The 27,551-nt window shown below is 46.4% G+C and overlaps 2 protein-coding genes and 1 long non-coding RNA gene across 6 annotated transcripts in view; 1 reads left to right on the forward strand and 2 right to left on the reverse strand.

Annotated features, from left to right (window-relative positions):
* The window catches only part of NT5C2 (5'-nucleotidase, cytosolic II), a 108,171-nt gene extending 106,109 nt beyond the window's left edge, over positions 1 to 2,062 (forward strand). For 2 of the 3 annotated variants that reach the window (XM_017531079.2, XM_017531084.2), the window contains one exon: positions 322 to 2,062. In XM_017531079.2, the coding sequence (XP_017386568.1) occupies positions 322 to 549 (228 nt within the window). In that variant the 3' untranslated portion in view covers positions 550 to 2,062. The remainder of the gene's footprint in view (positions 1 to 321) is intronic. The other variant, XM_017531080.2, reaches the window with a different exon arrangement.
* On the reverse strand, positions 843 to 9,974 carry LOC119471724. The gene is made up of 2 exons (XR_005200783.1): positions 6,562 to 9,974; positions 843 to 4,141 (listed from the first exon to the last, which is right to left on the reverse strand). It is a non-coding gene; the product is annotated as an uncharacterized LOC119471724 (long non-coding RNA).
* A 1,048-nt stretch (positions 9,975 to 11,022) lies between these two features.
* Positions 11,023 to 27,551, reverse strand: part of CNNM2 (cyclin and CBS domain divalent metal cation transport mediator 2) — a 165,700-nt gene continuing 149,171 nt past the window's right edge. Inside the window, exons 5-8 of one of the 2 annotated variants that reach the window (XM_017531075.2) lie at positions 21,424 to 21,517; positions 18,083 to 18,148; positions 13,848 to 14,032; positions 11,655 to 13,159 (exon numbers count right to left, since the gene is read on the reverse strand). In XM_017531075.2, coding sequence (XP_017386564.1) covers positions 12,950 to 13,159; positions 13,848 to 14,032; positions 18,083 to 18,148; positions 21,424 to 21,517 — 555 coding nt within the window. In that variant the 3' untranslated portion in view covers positions 11,655 to 12,949. Of the gene's footprint in view, positions 13,160 to 13,847; positions 14,033 to 18,082; positions 18,149 to 21,423; positions 21,518 to 27,551 lie in introns of both variants that reach the window. The other variant, XM_017531078.2, reaches the window with a different exon arrangement.

Consider the following 27,551-nt stretch of genomic DNA (forward strand, 5'->3'; position numbering starts at 1 on the left):
GTGAGACCCTGTCTTAAAGAAAATGTGGTTTTTATATTCCTATATTCTGATCTGTTTCGGGACTATTTTGTTTTTGCTGTGAAATAAACTCTTTTCCAATTTCAGGCTGCAGTAGACAACATGGGCACCATTTTGAGGGGCAGGGAGAGAGGAAGACAGGCAGCTAAAAGTAGTTCTGTGAAGATAAGTCTAAATTGACTTGTCCTGTGGTCCATTATTGGTGTAACTGCATGGCCACCTAACAGAGGAGAGGGGTTAGGATTTGGGAAGAAGCTACTTTGCTCTGCCTGCTTTCTGAGCCTCTGGCTTTGTTCTACCTAGATGCCTCATGAATCAACGGTGGAGCACATACATGTAGATATCAATGAGATGGAGTCTCCTCTTGCCACCCGGAACCGCACATCAGTGGATTTCAAAGACACTGACTACAAGCGGCACCAGTTGACACGGTCAATTAGTGAGATTAAACCTCCCAACCTCTTCCCACTGGCTCCCCAGGAAATTACACACTGCCATGATGAAGATGATGATGAGGAAGAGGAAGAATAAGGAGGAAAACCAAAACACCGAGCACCCATTAAACAAGTCCTGGCAGGACTCACAGGAACAGATGTCCCTGTTAGGGTTCTACTGGGGGGGAGGGAGGGGGGCTACATGAAAGGTACATCTGAAAAGTTTCTGAAGATTCTATTGTTATCATAGAGAGATACTTGTTTTGGTTTTGTGTATCTGTACTCTCTGCAGGTGGTCCAAAACTGTAATGGAGTCTGTATTAGAAGAAAATAAGGGTAAAACCAGGCTGAACTGCATGCTGGCTCCATTGTGGCTTGTGACACTTTTTAAAAATCATCAGTATGTCATAGTGCATCTAGATACACAAGGGGTGGTGAAGGGTCTCAGAGTAGAACAAAGAGTGGGAAGAGGTGATCTGAAATGCTGTAATGTTACAAATTGTGCTATAACTCCAAGAGCCACCTTTTTCAGTGCATTACATGGTGTATTGTATATCATCAGTGGAGAAATATATTATATCCATGATCAGCTGTAGTCTCTGTTAAGGTCAAGTTTCCTTTTTATAAGCCTTTAAATCATCCTCAGTGACTCTGGCAAGGCTGCCTCTATCAATCAGTGGCTTTGTACAGATGTATTCTCTACTTGCTTTAGGGTAGGATTCAATTTTGAGGGAAAAGACAGTATTCTTTATACTTTTTTTGTTATTGGCACAAATGCTTATTATTTGTTATCCAAAAACAACCTTTTCCTTATCTGTGATAAATCTATGGAAAGAATTTAGCTGTAAGAGGACAAAGGAACAAGTCCCCAGAAAAGAAAGGGAGGAACTTCCTTCTTATCCTACAGTAGAACATTCATCAGTGTGGGCTATATAGCTGTGGCTCATGCTACCCAATTCCAGATTTCTTTATCCTCTAGAGTTGACTGCTGTATATTAAAGTTGAACATTAAGAGGGCTCTGTAAGCCAGAACCTTACTAAAGCAGAGAGCACAATCAGTTTGAATAAATTCACTCAGAATCCCAAGTCGAGGCCAGGCGCGGTGGCTCACGCCTACAATCCCAACACTTTGGGAGGCCAGTTGGCAGATTACCTGAGGTCGGGAGTTTGACACCAGCCTGACCAACATGGAGAAATCCCGTCTCTACTAAAAATACAAAATTAGCTGGCCGTGGTGGCTCATGCCTGTAATCCCAGCTACTTGGGAGGCTGAGGCAGGAGAATTGCTTGAACCTGGGAAATGGAGTTTGCAGTGAGCCAAGATCATGCCATTGCACTCCAGCCTGGGCAACAAGAATGAAACCCCTCAAGAAAAAAAATCCCAAGTCGAAATCACTTCTTGTTTTAAACAAGAATGAATCGTTACTGTATATGTTAGGGTATTAAAACTGTTTCACCAGTACAGTGAAAGTTGTTCCAACATCTTAAACTGGTTATATAGACTCTTAGTTTAGCCATCATATATTTTCTTCTATTCTTGTCATTGGTCAACAGGGGAGGGTAGATTAGCTGCTCTAGAATTCAATAAAGTGTAATATTTCTAATGCTGACTTTGACCTATTCTGTAGCACAACTGTAACAGCTATTGGTCTTCAGGTGGGTTTAGATTTGGTGTAGTAACATCAGTTTGACATTCTCTTAAAGGAAATATGTATTTTCAAGGAATGTGAAAACGTTCCCGGATCTCTTTTGGTTAAAAAGAAATATTCAAGAACTGATATAACATGATTATATTCGTGGTATTTCATAGGCCTCACAGTTTTTTCCCCATAAAGTTTTTTGTAACAGACTGTGAAGTGAGGCTTTTAAAAAAAAATTCATTTTATAAGCAGGGAACATAGCCCGATTACTTAGTAGTATAGCCTCACTACTTTGGATATATATGGCTTTAGAATAAGTCATCCAAGAAACATACATTCTAAATGGTATCTATTGGGAATATATGCCCCTTTAAAAGAATCAGGTCAGAAATGCAATTGCAATAGCAATTAGACTGTTGCCCATGTTAGGAGACTGTGTGGTCATCCCAATTACTAATTATTATCATTCAAGATGGAGATGTCCCAGTTTAAAATAGTCCCAAGTTTTCTTAAACCCAAATACTTTATGAATATATTACATCTACAGAGCTACCTTATCATAGTAAGTATATTTACATATTGTCCCTTTTACGGCCACATGATGGCTTTGATTTACCACTTCTTGTGTTACATCCATATAAGTGTCTCTTACTAGCCAGATGATTCCATGGCAAATGATTCTCTGGGTCCAAAGACAGGAAAGTGAAAAGCACACAACCAGCTGGAATAAGAACTCCACTGCTAGTCACAACTCTCCCTAGGACCACCGAAATGTACTATTAAGGAGCTCTAGGATTCCACAAAACCCACAGCAAAATGGTGCCTAATTTAAAACATAAATTAGGAACTTCTCTCTGTTGCCAGTAGTTAAGGAAGTTGAACTTAAAAGGTATACTTTTCCTTTGAAAAAAAAATTCTGAGGAGTTTTACACCATGAGACGAACAGTCTGCCATCTCTTTACCGAATTTTTTCCTAGGCATTTTGAAAACACCATTTACAGGCATTGTAGAACACCAGGCAGCCCCTTCTTGGGTGCTAGATGGAGCTCCCAACCTTACAGTATGTACTGACTAACAGGGAGCCTCGCCTCCCCAGCAGCTGGTCAGAGGTACAGCAGACCCAGGCCCTGCTGGGTTTCCTTGGGGAGAGGAATTGCTCAGTACATCATCTCTGCAAAGATTGTCAGTGAAAACTCATGGTGAACTTCAGAAAAGTTGGTCACAGCCAAGAAAGTTCAGTGTTCTGTTTAGACCTAAGATATTTCCTTTTGCCATAAGCATAGCTCTGCTGAGACCTAAAATAATAAGGCAGACTTTTCAAGCTACCCTAAGATACTTTTAGAAGTGGTTTTTAATAGAACTACAAATCCTTAAGTCACATTAGCATTGTTTTTAAGGAACCACTTATAAAAGCCACATGCAATTGCATGTCAGATTTAAAAATTGTGTTGTCCATGTTTAGATATTTCTAAATCAGACATATTTATTTAAGAAATACTTTGTCAACAACTTTAAAGCCCAGCAATTTTTCCAGGGCTGCTTGGTCATTTTTAAATAAATACTCTGCTTATTCACCACAAATAGCCTGAGACAAACAACTGCATATTTAAGTCTGTATTAGGGTAGGAACCTTATCCAAATTCCATGTTATGGAAACTATTTAATCTCTTTGATGGTGGGAAAAATGGTAACTATGATCTAGCTATTGCCATACAGTTGACACTCCAATTCCTCACTTGGCTTTGTAGTTTAGGGCTTAAATACTTTTGTTTCTCATGAGGATCTTTATTGGTGACCAGAGAATCCAGCTTTTCTTAAAGGTTTTCCTCAAATAGAACAATTTCAAATGATACACAACTTTTGGGAGGCCCTGAGAATGAAATCTCTACCAGAGCAACCTTGAGGATGATGGAAGAAAAACATGCACTACTGCTAAGAAGCAGGGATGACCACAGGCACAGGCAGCCAGAAAGCAGAAACCCACACTGCCCGGCACACACCTCCCGACAGGAACGCAGCACGCCACACTGTTCTCGCACTGCTAGGTATCTAGACACAGCAGAAAGCAAGTCCTTTAAACAGGCAGCGGGACATTCATCTATAAAATTAGTAAGAAGCTTTACTTTTCTTTAACCTGGATTTCTTAACCATTTTTCCCTGTCCTCAGACACAGTGTCTTCATTTCAAGGCCACACAGTCTGACTGATTCCGACAAAGGTAGGTGATCTCAAAAATAAAATATATACAGTAGTTAAGTTTCTCGGTAGAGCTTTAACACAAAACAGTAGTCCCCACTGAACACAGAACATTACATCTCAAACTTGCCAACTCTTTACTGTAAGACTGAGGAATCCGTTTTCCAATTTAAAACAAAACGATGAATTTTGAATCTGCTCCCTTTATTTCTTCACACCGAATAACTAGATATAACTATGTCCCTAAATGCTCTGGTCTCCCATGGAGCTCTTCCCAAAGCCATGTCTGGCCAGGGGTATAAACCAGGCCTGAAGAGTCTGGACTGAGATAAACCTTCCCACACAAACTGGAGCCCAAGCAGCTGAGCACACATTTTTCCCAGGAAAGACAGCAATAGTCCTTCCACGTCTCACAAGTTCTTGAGATACTTGGAAAGAAGATTTGCCAAGCAAACCTTCCCCACACTGAAAAATGTTTATTCAGTGTCCAGTCTTTAAGAGTGTTCTCACCAGAGGTAATCTTTGATTTGAGGGTGTATTTTGAAACAAAGAATTTTTTGAACCCACTGACCTCAAGTCAGTGACTTAGGAGAATTGCGGTAGGAAAGCTGGCCCAATCTAAAAATTCCTGTCATGTCTTGGCCTACTGTTTGAACGCTGTAGTCACTAATACCCTGACAGGAAAAGCACTTCAGAGAAGTCTGGCAACTAATTCTTCTAGAAACGTCCATCCTCGGTCCTCACAGTCATCTACCAGGGGAGAAGCCTGCCCGCAGAAGTCAGAGAAAAGAGCCCTAGAACCGTCCCTTTGTCCTGGGACTGCTTGCAAATAAGAGCACAGATGTGAGGCCCTTGGAGGGAAAATGATGCAACTACCATGCAAAGAAAGCAAAAGTTTATTAGCCATCTAATAGAATTTAACTTTTTGGCTGTAATAAGGAATCATGTCTTTTATTAAATTACCTTCAAAAAGTATAAAATAAGTTTCCAGAAATCAACTCCAGGCTATAAGAAAGTCAGTTTTTACCACTTTGTCTACAAGACCCTCTGATCAGTATTTGTTTCTTCAGAAGTGCCGAGTCAAAAATGTGTCTAGGGAGCACAATTTTTGTGAAATACAAACCCCGGAATACATCAGGATAAAGCTTAGAAATGAGCAGATGTGTTTGCACTCTGAGGATGCAGGGGGTGGGGAAGTTTAGGCAAATCTCATCTTGACAGCAGGAAAAATTGCCTCCATTTTCCTTGGAGCATTTCCTGATGTGAGCTAAGGGCTCATCAAAACCAAGTGAGTAAAACAGGAAAAAAACTAGTCAAGGCAGCAGGCTGGGAATGAATGTGCTACAGTGATTTCTTTCCCCAGCTCTGCTGCCACTTCTGCCCCGCTTCTAAGGAAAGCAGGCTCCCAAGATGGCATTTCACTGGACTATAGATACACCTCATTCTACCTTCAGGAAGTCGGGTGATGACTGGGGAGGTGGGAGTGGTAGTTCGGCAGTGTCTCAAAGCCAATTCTGTCAGCAGCTCTTCCCTGAAATGTCTCCATCCACAGGACAAGTGTAAGTAAAACAGACTGCAAATGCCATGGTTAAATAAATTCAGTAGTGATTATAAATGGACCAGTCAAGAGGCTAAATTCTTAGAGAACAATTCTTTTTGGAATGTACAATGGAGACTAAGAGTGGAGAGAAAAGAGTTTCCAAAAAGATGTGGCTTAGGAATGGATCACAGAGGGTCCCTGAAGCTCCACCTTAAGTTCTTCAGGGACTGGTCACATGTGAGTGAGGAGAGTAAGAAGGAACAGAAGACAAAGTGGTGATGGAAGAGAACGTGTATCATCTACACCAATTACTGGAGAATGCAGGATGTCCACTAAACTCCAAAGAGCACCTGCACCTGCACCTGCCTTGCCACACTCAGGTCGGATGTTTTTAACTTGAGAGTGACCTATCCGTGCATGCTCTGACCTTCCTCCCAGACTTAGCATAGCAGAGGAGGAAATATAAAGCCATCCTCATCTTCAAGAGCCAATTGAGAGGCCTGAATGAGGCCTTTGGTCTTACCTAGGAAACACCACTGGTTTAGCCCAGCTGCACTGTGTGTTATTAGTGACTGAGCAGCCAATATATGGGGCAATTCGACTGGATACTCTGAATGTTCTTATGTAAAGAGTAACTGATGGAGGACAGATTACAGTCCTTGCAAAGGAGACCACCTTCCCCCTAGGATTGGCTGTACCAGGCTGTGACTCAGAGGCACAGAACTAGTACTCACTTCTTTTAAGACTTCACACTGTCCAAAGAATATGCTCTTCTATGTTGCCATGCTGAGGTCCAGTCCCAGCTTTTCCACCAGCAAAGCCAGGCAAGTGGGCAGGGCAGTTGGTTCAGCCAGGCTGAACACAATGGCATGGTTGGTGTTGCATAGATGAAAGGGAAGAGGGAACACACGTCTGCTAGAAGGGTGAACAGAACATCTTTTATCTAAATAGAATAGAAATAACAAAAACCTTGTAAAACAATCACAAAATTTACAAATAAATTGGTACAAAATAAATAGGAGAGATTGTACATCTACAACATCATTTGAATTATAAAATGCATTCATTATGACAATCAGCTTATTAATCCTATACATGTCATTTGTGCTTATTTAGGTTTATGTACACAGCTCTGCATACTGTGTTCAGAAAACTTCACTGCTCAAATGCATGAACTGTACACTATGATACAGTGAATAAAGGCTGAGAAGGATGAAAGTCAGACACAAAGCAGGGTCTTGAGGGCCAAGGCAATGTTGGCACTGGGCCTTAAAACCAAGAAAAGGCATACTAAGCCCAGATGGGCAGGCAGCTTCCATTATCCAGAAAGATAGATTCTGCAGTCCAAGGTAAGCAGAAGAAACCATTAACCTTGTTGGGCCAGGCAACTGACCTGCTTTGGGAGGAAGGAGGCTGTAGACTCAGCTAGACTCTGCCCTGCACAGGGGAAGAGAGCCTATCACCAAGAAACCACCTCAGAAACATTTCATGGAGGTACTTGAGAGGCCTTGCCACAAGGTAGACCTGCCTCCATCCTCATCCAAAACACGGGACCTGAAGAATACAGGTGGGCCCAACTAAAGGGGCTGGGGAAGCTAGGCCAACATAAAAGCAGCAACCTCTTTTTTAAAACAAAAAGCACTACCCTTTCACCTGCTTTAAGGGATAGCAGAACCCTAGGATCCATGGATGAGGAAGCTTCAAGATAGATTTTGTCCTAGTCACAGATGAAGTACTACCAGGCATATGTACATAATAAATAATATAAAATAAAGCATATATACTTGTGGGTTTAAAGGACTCCAGAAACAAGAAAAAATGGATAACTTCACCTTCACAGTAGACTTCAGACTTGGGAAGTAATGAATCAGAAGCTAGGCTGGGGCTCTCTGGGAAATAAGAATCCTAAGACTTCATTCTTTCCAACTTCACTCTGCTCTGGAAGCCTGAGCCTCCAATAAAAAGGGCAGGCACCCAAGCGCCACCAGGTCCACTGGATAGTTCTCTTCAGGGTGAATCTGCAGAGGAATCTGCCCCCTAAAGAACTGTATCCTAAAAGTGAATCCATGTGGATCAGATGTGGGCACATGCCAGAAGGTATCCTTCCAAACAAGGCAAGACAATACTCCCAGTCATTCTCATCTGTTCATGGTCCCAATGGGTATGAAAACCTGAAAACCTTGTGTAGTCAAGTCCTTCTTACAGTATGTGTTAGATCTGTGTACATATAAACCTTGGCATACGAACACCTAGAACTTTACTCTCTTGCAGCTAGAACCTTTGTTTCCATGTTGCTTCAAGTTCAACCTGGTATTTCCCATCAAAAGATATTTAGAACAATTCTAGTAGAGATGATGGCTATGGCTGTAGCACACAGAGAGAAGGCTTCCTTGAGCTGCGCCAACCACAGTGGTCTGAGAAGCAAAGAAGGCCCCAGCCTAGGATGGCGGGAGGAAAGCTGCTCCCTACTCTGCAGCTGCTGTGCACTGCCATCCCCTCTTCGCGTCCGTAGGGTTGACCAGGGACTCTGGAATATGAATCTTCAGATAGGAAAGAAGGTAGCAAAAGGGAAACAAGCAAGCAAACCGTGATTGAGACAGAAAGCTTGCAAGTGCTAGAGGAGGAAGGCTCGCCTGTCACAGCCTTGCTAAGTAACGGCGGCAAGCTCAGCCTTGGTGCACCACTCACCCCTCAAATGGAGGCAAATGAACCTCAACTTAGAAGTCTGCGAACGTCTCTCTCCTATTAACCAACTTCAACACCTAAGAAATACGAAAAGCTAAAGATTTGCAAACGGCCCTGAGGTATAAAAATCCACTGAGAAATTGCTCATTGATAAAATTATATCAGAAAACTTTCTGAATCCCCAAATCACTTTGCTATTCAACCCCCAATATCCCTACCAATTCCAGGTTAACATACAATTCACCCAGACACCCTTGACGGACAGAAGCACCACTAGCCTGGAGCCCAACATGGAACTACGTGGCCCAGGACAAGAGCCAGTTTCCTCAGGAAGTAAGCAATGGTACCTCACAGGCCTCCTGGACCCTAACCTGCCAGCTCAGTCTTGAATATCTCCTCAACCCTTTGCAAAGAAAAGCCCCTACCTGGGCTCAACAGCAGAGGGGAGTTTTTCTCATGCCACCAGGGGGCCTGGGTCATGCAACATAGTGTGCAAAGCCAGCCCTCCCTGGCCCGCTGTTGCTTGGAGCCCCAGAGAACAAGGTGAGCACCTTCCTGGGCCACCCAGGTGAGTCATCTGCCTAGGGTCACCCTTGGGGAACAATGGGGGCAATGCTGGTTGCCCAGGAGACCTCACCTTCCTGGGTCTAGGCAATGCGAGGATGGCTACAGATCCCCGCTGGCTTCAGATGATGACAGAGGTGGTTGTGTTTTTACCAGCCAGGACACAGGCTTGATCAGCCAGGGCCTACACAGGTCTGTTCCTCAACCTGGAGAGAGGATTTCAGGGCAGGAGTTCATGGTCCCTGCTTAGCTCCAATTCCTATTGCTCTATTTACTAGGGAAAATGTATTTCTATTTGTTTCTACCATTGTTTTCCTAGACTTGGAAAAGCTGGTCCTTTAGTGTACAGTGCTGAGGACAGCACGGGTAATATACTCACAGTTACTGTTCCACATTAGAGTGAAGCTCTGCATTCAACATTTGCACTGTCCCTTGAAGTCACATTAGAAGATGGTAGGACGCCCCACTCCCTCCCACTTGGGGATGCCAACCGCTTCCACATGGGCATTGAGCTCCCTGCAGGGAGTGAGGTGAGGAGGGAGGAAAGAACAGAGTTCAGTGTGGTATCCTTTCAAGTTCAAATTATGTAAGAACCAAGATTTGTTAGTTGATTAGCACCCCGATATCTGTGTCAGTTTTAAGATTTTGTTTTCCTAAGAGTTTAAATGCATGATTTTGAATTTGCCTGATGAATACAGGACAAAGCAGTGAAGGGAAGGAACCTCCAAGTCAGCAGGAGAAAAGGCCTCCTCATTTACAGAGCAAAGGCAGAATGTCCCAGGACTACCTGGATGCTAGGAATTTAGCTCCAATGGAGCCAGTGGCTGCTCAGGAGCAGGGGAGGCCCTGTCCCATCCACAGAAGCCCTGTATAGGAGGGCAAGGCCTCTCCATCAGTATCCAGAACTCAGAGGCCTGCATTTAGTCCACTCGACCCACACCCTTCTACACTTGAAAAGGTCGCAGCCGTGGGAGGACAGTCCAGCAGAGGGGGCTACAAGCAGCCACTGGACAGCAAGACTGCAGCTATTGGATGGTCTTTCTCTGCTGGACCCCACTGGCTTTGTAGAGGTGAATGGCAGAGGCCTTCCAAGCCAAAGTCATTCTCCTGCTGCCCGGAGAAGCAACAGCCCAGTGTCTCCTCCAACTGTCCGAGGGGTCAGTTTCCCGAGAGAAAGCGGGGCCTGGAAGAGGAATCTGGCCGTTCAGACATGGGTGCTGTCTGAAGGGTCCTAAGTTCTCCCCAAAGGAGCTGTTGGCTTTCATTCCTTCAGGGACCTGGCAGGAATTATTTTAGATTCCCTATTGTTATAAAACAGTGTGAAGAATAGAAAGTAAAGAGTAACAGAAAATGAATACAAACTTGGCAGGCTAAAATGTCATCCTTTGGGAGCCCCACTGATGAGCCACTCCTGCCAAGCTCTTTGTAAGAGAATAATTTGCAAGAAGCCATCACACTGAGCAGGTAAGACAGTAGTAAGAAGTCTGCTTCTCCCTGGAGTCACAGAGGCAGCCGCTGGCATCCCCCCTCCTCTCCCCAGACTCAGTTGTTTAGAATTTATAAAGGAACGGCAGAGCTCTGAAAACACCAACACACTAGCTCTGGCTCCAGAGGCTCCTCCCAGTAGCAAGGCATCCCTGAGACAACTGTGTGTGGAGAAGCAGACACGGGCCCGGATAGGTTGATAGGGCGGAGCTCCTGAGGCCACAGAAGCTGGGCTAGGCCGGGGGCCCAGCTCCCCGCAGCTCAGGGAAGGCCAGCACTGCGCAGGACCAAAGCAGGGGACAGACACCTTCCCCCAGCCCGGGGCCAGGCTTCACTGTGTTGCAAGGACCGCTCATATTTATATACTCCACACTGGTGGTGTGTTCAATAAGAGGCATCTTAAGAAACTGACTTTTAAATTTGAATGGTTCTATGTTTAAAAAAAAAAAAAAAAAAAAAAAAAAAAAGGATACTTAGACTGGGGTTCCCTCTAAGGTCAAGCTATATGATGGGGGCAGGTTGGGTGCCAGCAGGCCATTCAACACCCTCGGGGGTCCCCATGACCCTCTACATCAAGTGAAACCAGTACTTCCCCCACTATGGACATGGCACCTTCTGAGAAAGAACCTCCAGGACTGACATTGCAGAGGAAATACTGAGCTGAGTGTGCACGACACCGAGGCACAAACTGCTCACCAGGCACCAGCCCGCCTGCTGCCACCTGCTCCTCAACCACACTCCCTGCCCCGCACAGAGCCCGGCTGGGCTGGATGGACTTCCTACCTGGAGGAGGGAGAAGACTGCTGCTTAGCCAAGGCCTTGCTTCGCGCAGTGAGCCCAAACAGAAAACGCTGTCCCCTTCCTAGTGATGGATGCGGCGGGCACCGATAGTCCTATGTGAACACTGGCAAGTATGGTTTCATCTCAGTGTATGAATAGCCAACAACACGCACACATCCCTCGGGCTAACAGAACACAGAGAAGCTCTAGTTCAGGATTCAGTCACTCAAATACTTCCTGACATCACTTCACTACATGATGAATTTGGCATTAAAGTAAGACGGAGACACACATATAATGGCCACAACACACATTTGGTTTCTGAATCCCTGTTTGGGGCCAAACTGACCCTGGCTGTACAGGCAGCCTCTCTGGCGTCAGCCACATCTGAGGCGGGAGGCACAGAGGCCCTTAGGCAGGGGACACAGCCACTGCCGGGCCCCGTGGGCTCAGGGACAGGGGAAGAGGGACAGCTGGCTCCCTGGGAGGAGGAGCAGGGGCTGGCAATCCCCAAAGTTCCCTCCTTTGAAAACATGGGTCTGGAAATGCCTTCTCGGCACACGGTACAGAGTACAGCTGGAAGGTCCGGCTCCTTTTCTGATAACGTGTGTCCTTATCCCCTAGTGGGACGGGGAGGGGCTTGCACTCCACATCACGTGTTTACTGAAAAGCCCTGTGGAAGATTTCCATTTGGCATCTGTGTAGCAGCATCTCGGGTTAACAAGAGCAAGGACCAGGGAGGTGGGTGACGACACTCTGTGGGCTCGGGCGCTGGGTAAGGGGAGGGCTGGCTGGGAGACCCCAGGCTGGAATGACAGGGTGAAGTCAGCTTGCCTCTTGCCAATGATAAACCATGGGTTTTAAATTCATTAACATTCATTTTGGTGATAAAAATTCCTTAGGGTGGGAGCAAAATCACATTCCCAAGCAAATGTTAACTCTTCCTGAGGGAAAGGGTACAGTTAAACATTAAATTCTCAAAACCCCACTGAGCTCAGAGAGGTGACTGCGGTCCCTCTGAGGCAGGCTACGCCCCACAGTGATGACAGACTTGGCAGGTTCTGCAGTAACACGGTCTTCTTCATTGAGCCAGCGAGTTCAACAGTGGTACCCACTGGGGTACAGAGGAAGGGTGCCCCTCCCTGGGAGGGCCAAGGAAGGCCATTGGAGGGGCAAGTCCGGCCTACGAGGGTCACATCATGGGATCGCAGCAGAGTTCAGACAGAACAACTTAAAACTCTGCAAAAGACACTTTTTAAAAACATGATCTCTTGAAAAAATAAATCGCAACAATTTTCAACTTCATGCAAATCGAGGACAGAGGAGCATGAATAATGATAAAAGGGAGCGCTGAAAAAATAAACATGATTCTATTTGGGCGGAATCAGTTCATCTCCAAAATCTTGAACGCCATGCCCCGGCTGCCAACTCCACGCTCTTGTTTCCATTCCTCCCCTCTCCGTCCTCCTCCGCAGCTCCTGGGAAGGGCACCAGGTCTTTGGTCTCAGGATGTTGCGGGATGCAGCATGGCGGACAAGCTCACACCAGTGGAAGTCATGGGCAGACGGGGCTGGGCCCTCGGGAGTGGGCGGTGCAGGCCGGCGTGGCCTAGATGGCGCCTTCGCTGTGCAGGCTGTGGTTGGCCTTACTGTGTGTCACACAGTTCTGTTCGTTGAGTAGGTTGGCTGTCTCGTCTGGCAACCCGTCATGCAGCTCCGTAAGAGTCAATTCGATTTTAGTGTTTTCACTGTCTGAAGACTGAGGGGTTTTGTCCATCCGGGATGCCATCAAGGCATTTTGGTATTGCTGTCTTGAGATCTGGGGCCAGAAGACGCACAGAAAACAAACCAAGATAACGCTTATTTAGGTTCTTTTATCTCCACATCAGACCACACGTTAAATCCCGACAGGCCCACAGCAGCCTCTCTAGGAGAAAATCACACTTGAGCGCAGTGAGCCACTTTTTAAAGTTCACATTAACTTTGGTGAACAAGTCAGTTCCTACTGATGGAACCCAATTCCAAATATTATCTCAAAACTTTAGAGACTAGAAAATAAGAGACTGGTTTCCCCCAGCTAAAGCTGGCTTGTTCTCCAAAAGTCATCTTCATTTCAGACCAAAAGGAGAACCCTCACTGCAATCCTCTGGAGTCTCCTGACCTCAGCCTTCCCAGGGCCAGGCGGGGAGCCACCGGAGCCAAGCGCCCAGGAGAGCTCTTTGAAAAGGGGCTGTTCTTTTTTCCAGGATCTCCAGCTCCCGTTCCCTGAAAGAGCCACATTTGATTTGGCAGCTCACTGGATAGAACCAAGATGATCAACGTCTTTCTCAACCTGAGGCTTGGGCACAACAGAGGAAAACAGGGTTTGTAGTTGAGAATGGACGGCAGGGCACCCACAAAGTGACAAAGGGAGAGCTCCGAGGAGTCCCGGGAGCAAAACAGACAATTTTCCAGGGAAGCTGACATCTAACTGCCAGGCCCCGCCACGCGGCAATCACATCTCTCACCTTAACGAACTGCAGATCCGAGAGCGCTCGCACTGAGTAATCGGGGATGTAGACTTGGAGGAGCGAGGAATTGAGCTGGTTATTGCTGCTTCCCAGTGTTGGTGTGACAGCGTCAATCCGGTCGCTTCGACTGAGAGAGTCTGAGTGATTCAAGCCACATGGGCGAGGAGGGGACTTATTTTCACCTGGAAAAGGAGGGAAAAGTCCAACCATTTAAGTAGATATAGCCAATAAAAACAGCTCTTTATTTTCCCAAAATAAAAAAGACTCAATGCCACATAAGCCCAACCAACTTCTTCCAGACGTCTCAGCCACACCGTGCGCCACAGATGGTCTCCTATGCACAGCAGACGCGCTGGCTTCCCTGTACCAGCAGGCTACACCCATCTCAGCTGCCTGGGCCTGTGTATGTGACAGACACAATCCTCCCGAGTCTCTAACAGCAAAGACCCTGCACTGTGTGCCTGCGTGAGGAACATTCCCAGGTGTTGTGAGATGCTCAGGCGAGGGCAGGCCAAGGTCCGACATGTAGAAGCTGCCTGATATCAAACAGAGGCCACGAGAAGACTGCACTTCATCATTTTGCCAGAAGTAAAAACAAGAGACTCTTCAGAATATTCATAATTCAGTATGTGTTGTAAAGGGATCAAAATATTTGTCTGCTCATACCATACCCTCCAGCCAAACCTATTATCTTTGTCTCTGACCCCAGTAAAATCCCCCAACAGGTAGCCCGAGGATGTCTCAGGAATTCAAGACTGCTGGAAGACATTAAAGCCTTGAAGAGTCTGAATAAGTTATCTTGGGCGCTATGGCGTCTCCAGACAGGTTTTGTAGCATCCTTTCATTAAAACAAAGTGGAAGAATGCCAGTCTCGGTGTTGTTGCTCTTCTGGGGAGTTCATTGTTACTTCTAATATAAACGTCATAAAAAACGCCCGTCACCAAGGCTTCTTTCACTTTTTGCTTTTCTAACCAACTCTATTGTATAGATGGGAACTGCGTGCCCACCCCGGCCAGGTCTTGAATCGCGTCATATCACAGGATTGGAGGGGACCAATTCTCTCATCTGAGGCTTGGCTCCTCTTTGCAATGTGTCCCTGACAGATGCCCCCCAGAGGAGCTGGCTTTTGGCTGCACCTGCCCTTCAGCTATCAGGAAAATTTATCATCGTACCCATCAAAATGTGCCTCCCCTAACTTCACATGAGAGTCTCACTTGCTCTGTGTGGAGCTCCAGTGAGTACCTTTTCTTCCTCTGCTATTCAAAATAGCCCTCAGCTAGGTGAAGAGAGTGATGGTCCCCTTAAGTCTCTTCTCCACGATAAATCCTGTAGCTGTTCTTCATCTCACCCCATCACTGTCTTAAAGCAGGACACCCAGAACAAAACATAAGTATTCCACGAATCTTCGGTGACAAGTTCACTTACTCCTAATTTTTTTTTTCTTTTTGAGATAGGGTCTTAATTTATCACCCAGACTGGAATGCAGTAACTCGATCTTGGCTCACCGTAGCCTCAACCTCCTGGGCTCAGGGGATCCACCTGCCTCAGCCTCCTTAGTAGCTGGGACTACAGGTGTGTGCCATCACATCTGGCTAATTTTTATATTTTTGGTAGAAATGGGTTTTTGCCGTGTTGCCCAGGCTGGGCTCCGGTTACCTGAGCCTCCCAAAGTGCTGGGATTACAGACATGAGCCACCGTGCCCGGCCATTTTCTCTTAAAATTTTTACATCTTAACTGTCCCTACAATTGTGAAGTCATGAGCTAATTTTTCATTGTAAGACAAATTCAGAGTGGCAGTTCCCCTTGTTTACACTTCTAAGAGAGCAAGGCAAATTAACAATTTAACAGACTTTCATATTTAGCAGAACGGAACTTTGAATAAGTGACCTACTTTTGCTAAGGTTCAGATTCCTTACCTGTAAAATGTGGATGATGATTACCTGGTACCCATTTTTTTTTTTTTTTTTTTTTTTAGACAGAGTCTCGCTTTTGTCCCCCAGGCTGGAATGCAGTGGTGTGATCTCGGCTCACTGCAACCTCTGCCTCCCAGGTTCAAGCAATGCTCCTGTCTCAGCCTCCCAAGTAGCTGGGATTACAGGCGTGCACCACGACACTTAGCTAGTTTTATATTTTTAGTAGACATAGGGTTTTGCTGTGTTGACCAGGCTGGTCTTGAACTCCTGACCTCAGGTGATCCACCCACTTCAGCCACCCAAAGTGCTGAGATTACAGGCGTGAGACACCATGCCTGGCCCTGGTACCCATTTTATAAGGTCTGACAAGGGTTAAAAATAAGATAATGTATAAAGTGGTTACCTGACATGAGTAGGTACCCCATAAGTGAGCCTAGTTAGCTTTTTTTTTTTTGGAGATGGAGTTTTGCTCGTTGCCCAGGCTGGAGTGCAATGGCACAATCTCAGCTCACTGCAGTCTCTGCCTTCTGGGTTCAAGTAATTCTTCAGCCTCCCTAGTAGCTGGCATTACAGGTATGTGCCACCATGCCTGACTAATTTTCTATTTTTTTAGTAGAGATAGGGTTTCTCCATGTTGGTCAGGCTGGTCTCAAAACCCTGACCTCAGGTGATCCACCCGCCTCGGGCCTCCCAAAGTGCTGGGATTACAGGTGTGAGCCACCATGCTGGGCCTAGTCAGCATTTTCTATCCTTTCTTGTCAGCTTCCTCCCAGACTGTGCTACCATGAGCCTACCCCCAACCCAGTCTTTGGACATGCAATGGCTTCACCCAGGATGACAGATTAGTCAGTTTTTTGAAACAAAGGATCCCACTGTATTCCTGGGCTTCAGCCACCAATCTCATCACCATTTCTACGGATACCTTTGAAACAATGTCTATGTGTTAACACTTGAAGGCCATAAAAACATTTCAAGGTACTTTGCTACTGATCAGACCTCTGCCTGTCTGAGGCTTCCTGCAGTACTTTTGAGTCTCCTGTTTTCTCCTCAAGAGGATTTTAGGGTGACTCAGTCCGCTTCCTCTCACCCCACTGCCCTCTGTTGGTGTGAGTGGACCCTCTCCTCTGCCAGAAGCCTGCTGCCTGGCCCCATGGCCACATCCTGGAGGAACAGGCCCTGCCTTCTGGGACCCCTTCCACAGCTCATAGGGCATGAGCTTCAGCTCACTGCTCAGAGCCTCAAACGCCATCTTACTTCTAATAATAATAATAATGAAGGTCCACATTCTTCATCTGAAGCCCTGTGGGGCCAGAGGTGTTTGAAATTTGGAAGGTGATACAGTCCATACATCCACATTACAGACTACCCGTCAATTCTGGGGCAGCCCTAGTCCACAAACACATTGACTTGTGCTGAGACGGACGAGGACTCACACTAAGCAGAGTGAAGACCGTACTGGCTGACCCCCAGTTCAGGTCAGGTTTTGTGGCCAAATTTATGTGCCAAAGTTTTATGACAGTAATTATGGAAAAAACTCCCAAGATAAATATAGGAAAGTTGTGTTACCAACTAGGAAATCCCAGCAATTTTAATTAAAGACAGATTAAGCCTTCTCCCTTCTTGTTAATGGCTGGACGAGTTAGCTAGGCCTGGCCGCCCTCTCCTGCAGGGCAGTCAGCAGCAGCGGGGTAGGAATGTGCCCGGTGTTCACTCCAAAACAAAGTCAGGCGGCGGGAGAAGCGGGCCACCTGCCTGATGGGGAGCAGAAGTGCTCGCGCTCCGCTCATAGGGACGTGGGAACGAGAAGCCAGGAGACAGGAATGCTGTGTGCCTGTGTGGATGGGGATTTTTCTTGCATACCAAGAGGAGTTCAGTTCTCAGGCCTTTGGCAAATGTGTTCTTTAAAAGTGGCCTCAAGGTTTGAGGGCCTCTGCAAACTCCACACACTGTAACTTTCTGAGGTCAGAGTAAGAACCAAGAACAGCCTCCCCCTACTGCTGGCCTGAAAATTCAAGGTCAGCCGTGCAGGTAGGAAGAGCAGGGAGCGCTAACAACCTGCGTGAGAACCGTCCCCCTTCCGTTTCCTGGCACATGTCTCCTGTACACAGTGACTGTGCGGTGTTCTGGACTCTCCACCTGCTGTGGCTTATGTTTTCCTGGAGAGCTCACTATAAAGTTACAGAACCTTAGAGCTTTAGCGCTCCAAGGGACATTCAAAACAGCTTGTCCAGGTAAAGGAAGCAGACCTAGCCAGCCAGGTGTGATGGGGGCAGCGGAGGCAACCCAGAGAATTATGGAAAGGAAGCATGCAGAATTACCTGGAGAACCTGCTGCTAACAACTCTGTTCTGCTGACAACAAAGGTACGAGACAGGGACAAAGGAACTGAAAAATGGAGAAAAACAGGGTGAGATCGCATCAAAAGGCAAGAAAAGAGATCTCTATAATCAAGGGACAGGAGGGGATACTCATTCTACCAATACAATATGAGCATTCAGTTGCAGAAATGCACAAGTCAGTAGAGTATTCTAGAAACAAAACAGAACACACACTGCTTTCCAGGAAGAGGAACACACGGAGGCCAAGATCAGGCGAAATCCTACCCATGAGCCTGTTACTAACCCAGAAATCTCTTAAGCCACTAATAACCAATTGGGGTTTATAGCTCCAATCGTGCTACTCTTAAGGGTTTAAGTCACAAGCAGTGGCAAAAAGGGGAGCTCAATTAGTCAACTGCCTTAAGAGCCTGGCCCAAACCACTGGTGCCTGCACCCCAATACTCACTCACTGCACAGCTAACAGCTCCCCATCTGTGGCAATTCAGCTCAGTATAATTTTGACCTGAAGCTCTGAATTGCTTAGGAATGCTTTCAAATCTCAAAAGAGGGGAATGTAAGTAAAGAACACATACACAGATTTCCTGGGAATGCAGACCAGAGTCATCCTCCTCACCGCTTACTTGGGGGCTGCAGCCCCCATCAGATCGAAAAGTCTCAGAACATGTAATGTTGAGCAGGAATCACACCTCTGGGGCAGGCAGGTCTTAAGGACTGATTATTGTAGGTTTTCCCCAGAGAGCGAACATCAATAAACAGAAACTTCATCTTGAGATGCCTGTACTAACTGCACCTCTCAATGAATATACAAAACCCCAAATCTTAGTCGTAAAGTTAAGTAAAATACTAGGCTTTGGAATAGATAAGATGCCATTAATGAAATTCCCCCACTTTTTAAAACTTTGAGACGGAGTCTCGCTCTGTGCTCTGGGGTCACTGCAACCTCTGCCTCCCAGGTTCAAGAAATCTCCTGTCTCAGCCTCCAAAGCAGCTGGGACTACAAGCATGTGCCACCATGCCAGGCTAATTTTTGTATTTTTGTACAGACGGAGTTTCACCATGTTGACCAGCCTGGACTCGAACTCCCCTTCTTTTTTAGCAGGTCCAGACTTGGGAGGCTACTCACCATGTCTTCTGAATGAGACTTGTCCTTCCATTACAGTTCAATAGGAACTGGGCTGACATTTACGTTCCAGGAACCAGTAACTGGTAGAAATGTACAACCCACTCTTCTAGTTTCTTTTTTTTTTTTTCTTTTTTTCTGAGATGGAGTCTCGCTCTTGTCACCCAGGCTGGAGTACAGTGGTGCAATTTCAGCTTACTGCAACCTCTGCCTCCTGGGTTCCTGCAATTCTCCTGCCTCGGCCTCCCAAGTAGCTAAGATTACAGGTGTGTGCTACCATGCCCAGCTAATTTTTTGTATTTTTAGTAGAGATGGGGTTTCACCATGTTGGTCAGGCTGGTCTCAAACTCCTGACCTCGTGATCCACCCGCCTCATCCTCCCCAAGTGCTGGGATTACAGGCATGAGCCACTGCGCCTGGCCACCTCTAGTTTCTTTTCAGAGTCATCTTATAAATCTGGTTCTGCTCACCTGGGGCTAATTTGAGGCTGGCCACCAAAATGCATCACAGTCACAGCACCTTTCTGCTATGCCCACGTTTCCCCTCATGCTTTAAGGGGATGAGGCACTGTGCAAGGATCATTGCATCCTAGTCTTCTAATAATCACATGAGCTGGTATCATTATGTCCTCTTAACAAGAAGGAGACAAAGGGCCTTGCTCAATATCACGCGACCTGCCTATATTTGAGCTGAAGCTATAACCCAGGTCTTCACATGCCTAGGTAAGAGCTACCCTAACGAAGGTCACCTTTAAGTTCACAACAGAAATCTACTAATGAAGTTGGGTCAGACAGGCCCCTGTTCACAATGGGTGTTGGTGAACAGTTGACAATGGGGACACCATGCCCCCAGAACTCAAACACCTATACCAGGATAGTGAGAGGGTATTTTTGGGACAGAGAAAATCTTGATGTCTCAGTGACTTTCTAACTGTAACATCTTTGGGTTCCTCAGACTATTACTGGGTGGTACTGTTGATGAAGACTGATGTCACAAAAACAGTCTTGTCTAGAGGTATCTCCTCCCCTTTGAAGCCTGGTTTTCAGGAATTCTTTTAAAATGAGCTATTATTAGGTTTGAGGTTTGTAAATGAAGTTTCCTAGCATGTGGTATTTTTGCCACAAGGTGGCACTCCAGAACCTCTGTCGAACTGCCTGACCTGTTGGGGCTGCATAAGGTATTAATAGCAAGGGTTTGCGTTCTGCCAAGCAGCGCCATCCCCAGAGGCCAGCAAGCCACCAGGCATCTATCTGTGTTCACATCTGAGAGCCCATCTGGCTGGCTGGCATCTTGGAATCTTGTGCTCAGAGAACTTGGTCAATCCCCCATGGCCACCCACCCTTATGGCTGACTCAACTGGCCAGCTCTCCAGACAAGAAGAGCCGGCCACAATCAATATATAGCAACAACCTCATTGGTCCTCAGGAACATGCAAATTAGGACCTCCCAAACTTCTAACATTTAAAAGACTCAATAATGCCAAATGCTGGATAGAGCACTGGAACTCACACAGCACAGGTTGGGGGTAAGGAGGTACATCAGAGCTGAATCCAGAGGCACACACCCTCTGACCTGCAATGCCACTCCCAGGTGCACACCCAGCAGAAACGGTGACACACATTCACCCAAAGACATGTTCAAGAATATTCAAAGCCACATATTCATAGAAACCCCAGACAGGAAACTACTCCAATGTCTATCAGCAATGAAAGCACATGTGCGTTGCTGTGCATTCACACAGTGGCATAGCAGACATGGCAAGAGGAAAGCGTATGATCTCACACAGCAACAGAGATGACGTGACAAGCACGACACTGAGAGAAAGCAGCCAGCCTGTGTAACATACACCGTGTCTCCATTTAGGCAAAGTTCAAAAGCAGGCAAAACTAAGCTAACTGAGAAGTCAAGACAGCAGTTACTCTGGGGACCAATGACTCAAAGGGAGCATGATGGGGGTTCTGCGCGGCTGGTGATGTCCTGTCTCTTAGTCTGGGTACAACTTAAAACATGTTCAGCTTGTGAGAATTCGTGGTGTACACATAGGATTTGTGTGGATTTTCTACCTATATGATGTACTTCAACAAAAAATTCAAAAAGGAAATGAATGAGGCCAGCTGGCAGATACAGAGAGAAAGATGACAAGAGGGAGCCTTACTTCCTAACAGGCAGCCCTGCCCTACGCGGCCGGGGACCAAACGCACCTGGAGAGGCCGTCAGGGCCATCACACCGTAGTATGAGAAGGCGCTCGCTTCAAACTTCATACCTTCTTTCCCAGCTTCAACTTCCACCTTCCCCTGTGGAGAGAAAAGGCAGGTATTTTCAATTCAGTTGCATGAGCCTATCTGCACACTCTGTACAATATTTGGTCCTTCCTTAGATTTTTGTCTGATTTCCTTTCCCAGCCCTATGGAGGAAGTGAAGCTTCAGCTCATCTTTCCCATTGAGAGGAGGGGGCTCATTTGCTTTAAACATGAAAACTAGATTTGGCTGGTTATGCAGAGGTGACAGTATAAATAAAATAATTTTGTATTAAAAACATAGGATAAAATTTTCTTTGTAGAGCTACAATCTCGCTACGTTGCCTAGGCTGGTTCCAAACTCTTGAGCTCCTGTCTCACTGTCTCAGCCTCCCACAGGGATTAGAGGCGTGAACCACTGTGTGTGGCCTGTGATGTTTACTTTCTGTGGGTCCACTTAGTACCTTCCCAACATGTGTACCATGGATCCCAACATGGATTCTTCAGGAGCCTGCCAGCAATGGAAAGATGGTGGTCTCGCTCCATCAGTGGGACCAGCACCAAGAAGATGCTGGGCGGGCTGTACTCCAGCCTGGGCCACAGAATGAGACCCTGTTTCAAACAAAAAAGATGCTGCACTATGCCACCTGCTGATGCAAACTATTATTTTATATTAAGTTTCCAATTACAAAAAACTTTCTCATTTCTTGAGAAGATGAACTACTGCATCTCTTTCAGGTTTTCCTCTGCTTAACAGAAATAGTGGTTTACCAGTTCCTAGCCAATTATCTTGCCGTATGAACTTACAACTCTACCCATAATATAAAATCGACCTGCAAATGGGAAGGTGCTAAAAACCCTCCCCACGCAGGCAGGGCCCTACAGGTCCCAGATGAATGTGCAGCAGGGACAGCTGAGCACATGAGTAGCAATGGCCTGTGTGGCACACAGGAGCTCAGCATGAGGAAGACGACGTTGGGAATGGAAGCTCCCAGAAAACACTTACTTATTCTCGTTTAAAGACAAATCACATACAAGAAGGAAAAGTGGCATATGACCAGGAGAAGGGGACAGCACAAGGGAGGCCCAGGGCAGTGGCAGTGGCCAGCCAGGCTCTGGTTTTGCAGGGAGGAGTGAGGGCAGGTCTGGAAGGCAGCTGGGGGGCTGGGGTCCTGGGCAGTGGAACAGAGTCTGCTTCTGCGAGGGTGGCAGCCACAGGCCTGGGAGGGAGTGTGGTACAGAAGCTATGGATAAAGCACCAGCATGATTTGGAGAAGCCATCAGGGAAAGAGGAGCATAGGAACCAGAGGAGGCCCATCGGGAGGGGCTGAGGAACAGGGACACCAAGAGTGGGAGAGAGGTCAGGGCTGGAGACGGGGACCTGAGACAGGAAAAAGACCAAAGCACAGCCTGAGACTGAAAGGGAAAACGGAAACCCTAACAGGACCACAGCAGACAGTGGCACCATGGCAGAAGACCAGGGGAAAGAAGAATTCCAGGGGCAAGGATGGTCAGGGCCTCATGTACTCAAGGCCACCTGGGAGCAGCATCACTGACCACGGGCTGCTGGGGGCTTTAGGAGGCCTTCCCACCCCACAGAGGAATCAGTGGGAGACAGTGGCCCCAGCAGGAGAGGGTCAGGCAGCAAGGCATCCCCATCTGTGGGGCCACAGGAAGGTTGTTCAGGATTCGGGACTCTAGATGCTGGGGAAAATCCCTGGAGTAGTGTCTCTTCAGAATGGGGGGAGAGGAACAAGGTTCAAAGACCGCAACAGAAGAGTGGCTGTGGTACGTGTCTCCCCAATTCTGTGTCCATCTGTTCCTGAACTGACACTTAGGTGCTGGCTGCAAATGTCTGCTTTGTAGTTTGTAACCTTAAGAGTGGCTGCGGGACGCCTGACCCTCCATGCAGGAAATCAGGAGGAAGGGTCAAATGCAATGGAGCCTCACGATGACTTCCGTTTCTATGGACCCCCAGTTATGTGAAGTGTTTGTTGTACAAGTTACAGGGCCTTTCATGTTGTGTCCCTGCAGAGAGGTGTTAGGTCACTTTTTTTTTTGTAGATGGAGTTTCGCACTTGTTGCCCAGGCTGGAGTGCAATGGCACGATCTTGGCTCACCGCAACCTCTGGGTTGGGAGTGGCAGCTCACGCCTGTTAGGCCCAGTAGAACAGGGACTACCAAAACAAGACTGTAAAACAGAAAACCGTGTGTCTTTTCCCCCTCTATTTAATCCACAGGTCCACACTATCTGTCTCTTGGAAGTGTGTGGTAGCTCCACTCCGAGGCATGAAGCTCTGTCTTGCACACTCAAAGCAGATATTCCCAAATTAGTGACGTTGGCTCCTGCCCTCTGGCATTCTCATTTAACAATATAGGTGAACCTGGGCATCAGGATTTTATTTAAGAAGCTCTCCAGGTGATTCTAGCAAGCCACAAACTTTGGGAATCATTGCTTTAACTGTCAGTGAACAACAGCCCCAGCCCTAGAAAATGTGTGCTCTGGCCTCTCAAGGGACTCCCTTCAAAGGCAGTGTAGCTGAGTCGGCTGATTAAGCAAGGGCAGCTGCGGAAAGACTCAAAACTCCAGACCACAGCCATTCCAGCTGATGCTTCCTTTGCCCTTTAAGACAGGATCCCAGGCAGGGGAGGATCCGCCATCTTCCCTCTGGTCTCCAGCTAGTCGAGATCAACCGCTGCAGGGTGGATATGCTAGCTCAGCGATTCCTAGATATTTCCATCCTAATGGCCAGTAAGACACACCTCTACAGAGACAGACACAGGGAAAGATATGGGGGTGGCAAATTTTTATTTCATAAAGATAGTTTTAAAATTTATTTTTTTGAGACAAAGTCTTGCTCTGTCACCCAGGCTGGAGTGCAGTGGTGCGATCATGGCTCAGCACACACACCTATGGTGAGAATCCTACAGCCGTCAACCCCTAAGCTCCAGCAGCACTTGTCACCCAGCCTCCTGAGTAGCTGGCACTACAGGCATGCACCACCACGCCCAGCTAATTTTTCTTTTTAATTTTTTTCTGTAGAGACAAGGTCTCACTATGTTTCCCAGACTGGTCTTGAACTCCTGGCTGATCCTCTCTCCTCGGTCTCCTAAAGTGTTGGGATTACAGACATGAGCCACCATGCCTGGGCAAAGTAAATGTATTTATTTAAAATGCCTGTAATCTCAGCATTTTGGGAGGCTGAGATCAGGCCACTGCACTCCAGTCTGGCAAAAGAGCAAGACTCCGTCTCAAAAAAATAAAAACAACTATTGCAAGGTGCATGGCTCACATCTGTAATCCCAATTACTGGGGAGGCCGAGGCAGGAGGGCTGCTTGAGGCCAGGAGCTCAAGACCAGCCTGGGTGAACTACTGAGATGCTATCTCAAAAAACAAAAACAAAACCCAGCTATCTATTGTTGGCATCATTTCATAAACGACCAGACATTTATCCCCTCAAATTTAGAAAATATAACTTCAGAATATCAGGTCTTCAAACCGAATACACCTCACTTTATGAAAAGCTCATTGCAACTGTCTTTTTCTCATTTTGCCTCAACCTGGCAAAAACTTTGTTAAAATATCTCAGCACTTAGGAAGAATCATCACATTAGAATAATTTTACTTCATATAAAATTGCAATAGATTTAAGGGTACCTGCAGTTCTTTCAGTTCTATATAGCATTCTATTACTCTATATTCCAAGAGTTTTAAAACCTGCCCACCCCACTACATCCATCTCTATAGGATCTGCCCACCCTCTACATCCCTCTCTATAGGATTTAAGCTTTTCTGGCAGGCAAGTTTTAAAAACATCCGGTAAACATATCTTTTATTCATTTATGTGTTAGTGGTTTCAAAAACCATTCATTTTCAAATAACCCTACCAGTATACAAATTAGGGTCCAGGAGGAGATGGCTTACCTAGCTGGAAATTCATTAGGTGTCTTTTCAGATAACTTTTTCCATATAAGGAGGCTCCATATTGATTTTACTTTTGAAACATTTTTTTTTTTTTTTTTACTTTTGAAACATTTTTAAGTTTAGTCGAGCATTATCACCAAAAAAATCAGGACAGGACATAACAAATTCCACGAATTCCCAGAGGGAAGTAGGGCTTCATGCTTATAAACTGACGAATTTGGAAGAAGGCCTCACTGGACCAGTGAAGCCGGCTTCCTGAGTAAAGCATCTATCACAGTATCCTGCCCTTCTTTGGACAAAGGTATCAGATAACCTCTTCTCAAAGTTTCTAAGTGTCCACAAACCACTCAACAGCCTGTGCCATGCCCGGCTTCAAAGGGGAAACCTAAGCTCCCCTAGCTAGCATGGGCACAAACACACTGGTGCAAACAGCACCAGCCCGAGGATCAGTGCATGCAGCTCCGAGGTGGGACTTCCCCACGCGCCACATGCTGAGCAGCTACCTGGTCTCCTGCTCACTGTCAAGTTGAGTTTTGTTTTTTTAACACATCACAAAGTATTCGGTGGGGGGGGGGGGCTAAAAGGAGATGATGATGAGATGCCAGGGGCATAAAGACAGGGTTGTATTCACCAAGAGGGTGGTGGCACCCAAAGATGTCCACTCAAAGCCTGGGGAGACCTGGCGCCCTGGCACTCTCTAGCAATGCTTTCAGTCTGGAGTGTGTGATGGAGTGGCCAAACTCGGCAAGGTTGCCAAATTTACTTTTCAAAATGTTGATAGTCAAAATTAACTTAGACACATTTTGGACCATCTGGCTGATCATTTTCCAATCAAGTGCTACCACCAGATGTCAGTGGCAGCACCTGCCTTAGCCACTCTGGTATCACGTGGTACCACTTGGAGCACCACAGCTAAGCCTTGCTACTGTCAACTGAGAGCTTACTGGTAATGCAGCATCTCAGACTCCATCCCAGACCTACTAAAGCAGGATCTGCATTCCAGCAAGATCCATGGGTGAATCCTCTGCACATTAAAGTGTGACAAGCACTAAGCTAATGAATAGGGAACACAGTGGAATTTAACAGGAAAGTAATTCAATCACACCCAGTGGAGGCCAAATAGTAGCCTAACACAGTGTAGAAACATTCACAGTAGCTCAAATTTGTCAAAGGGCTAGAGGATGCAGTTATCTTGGACACACAGAGGCCCAGCTATGCTGAATGCAAGGGAGCTTGCACTGCAGCAGCCTCCACAGCCCTGAGACAGGGGTGCTTCCAGATCAGCCAAATATCATCATCTACACGTTAAGAATGGATTCACTTGACAGTTTGTTTTTGGTTTATAGCTATATACAAGAGTTCTAAGCAAAAGGAGCTTACACCTAGTCAATTTTACATGGACATATACTTTAGTGTAATAAAAGGTTCAACGCTGGATGTCCAAGTAAAATGGGTGTGTTATCTGTACTTGCCTCAAGATTAAGGATCCATTATGACACTGGGGTACACAGACCATGCAACTCAAAACCCATGACAAGGTTGCTATTGAGAGCTTAAATTCTCCTTCCAATATCAGGCGGAGGCATACTAAGTATTGTTAAGGGCTGTAGAAATTTGAAGATGCCACCCGCCATCTCCACAAGGAGACAAACCCCATTTATAGGGGAAAGTCTCTTTTGAATCCATGTTAGAGACTACAAAAAAGAGTGTGGGGCCAGGCACGGTGGCTCACGGCTGTAATCCAAGTACTTTGGAAGCCAAGGCGGGTGGATCACCTGAGGTCGGGAGTTCAAGACCAGCCTGACCAACATGGTGAAACCCCATCTTTTAAAAAAAAAAAAAAAAAAAAAAAAAAAAGAGTGTGGATGGGCCGTGTGTGGTGGCTCACGCCTGTAATCCCAACACTTTGGGAGGCCAAGGTGAGAGGATCACAAAGGCAGGAGATGGAGACCATCCTGGCCAACGTGGTGAAACCCCGTCTCTACTAAAAATACAAAAATTAGCTGGGCATGATGGTGCATGCCTGTAATCCCAGCTACTTAGGAGGCTGAGGCAGGAGAATCGCTAGAGCCGGGTGGGGAGCTGAAGGCTGTAGTGAGCTGAGATCATGCCACTGCACTCCAGCCTGGCAACAGAGCTATACTCCGTCTCAAAAAAAAAGGGGT

This window comes from Cebus imitator, unplaced genomic scaffold (assembly GCF_001604975.1).
Source record: "Cebus imitator isolate Cc_AM_T3 unplaced genomic scaffold, Cebus_imitator-1.0 Scaffold71, whole genome shotgun sequence".
NCBI lineage: Eukaryota > Metazoa > Chordata > Mammalia > Primates > Cebidae > Cebus > Cebus imitator.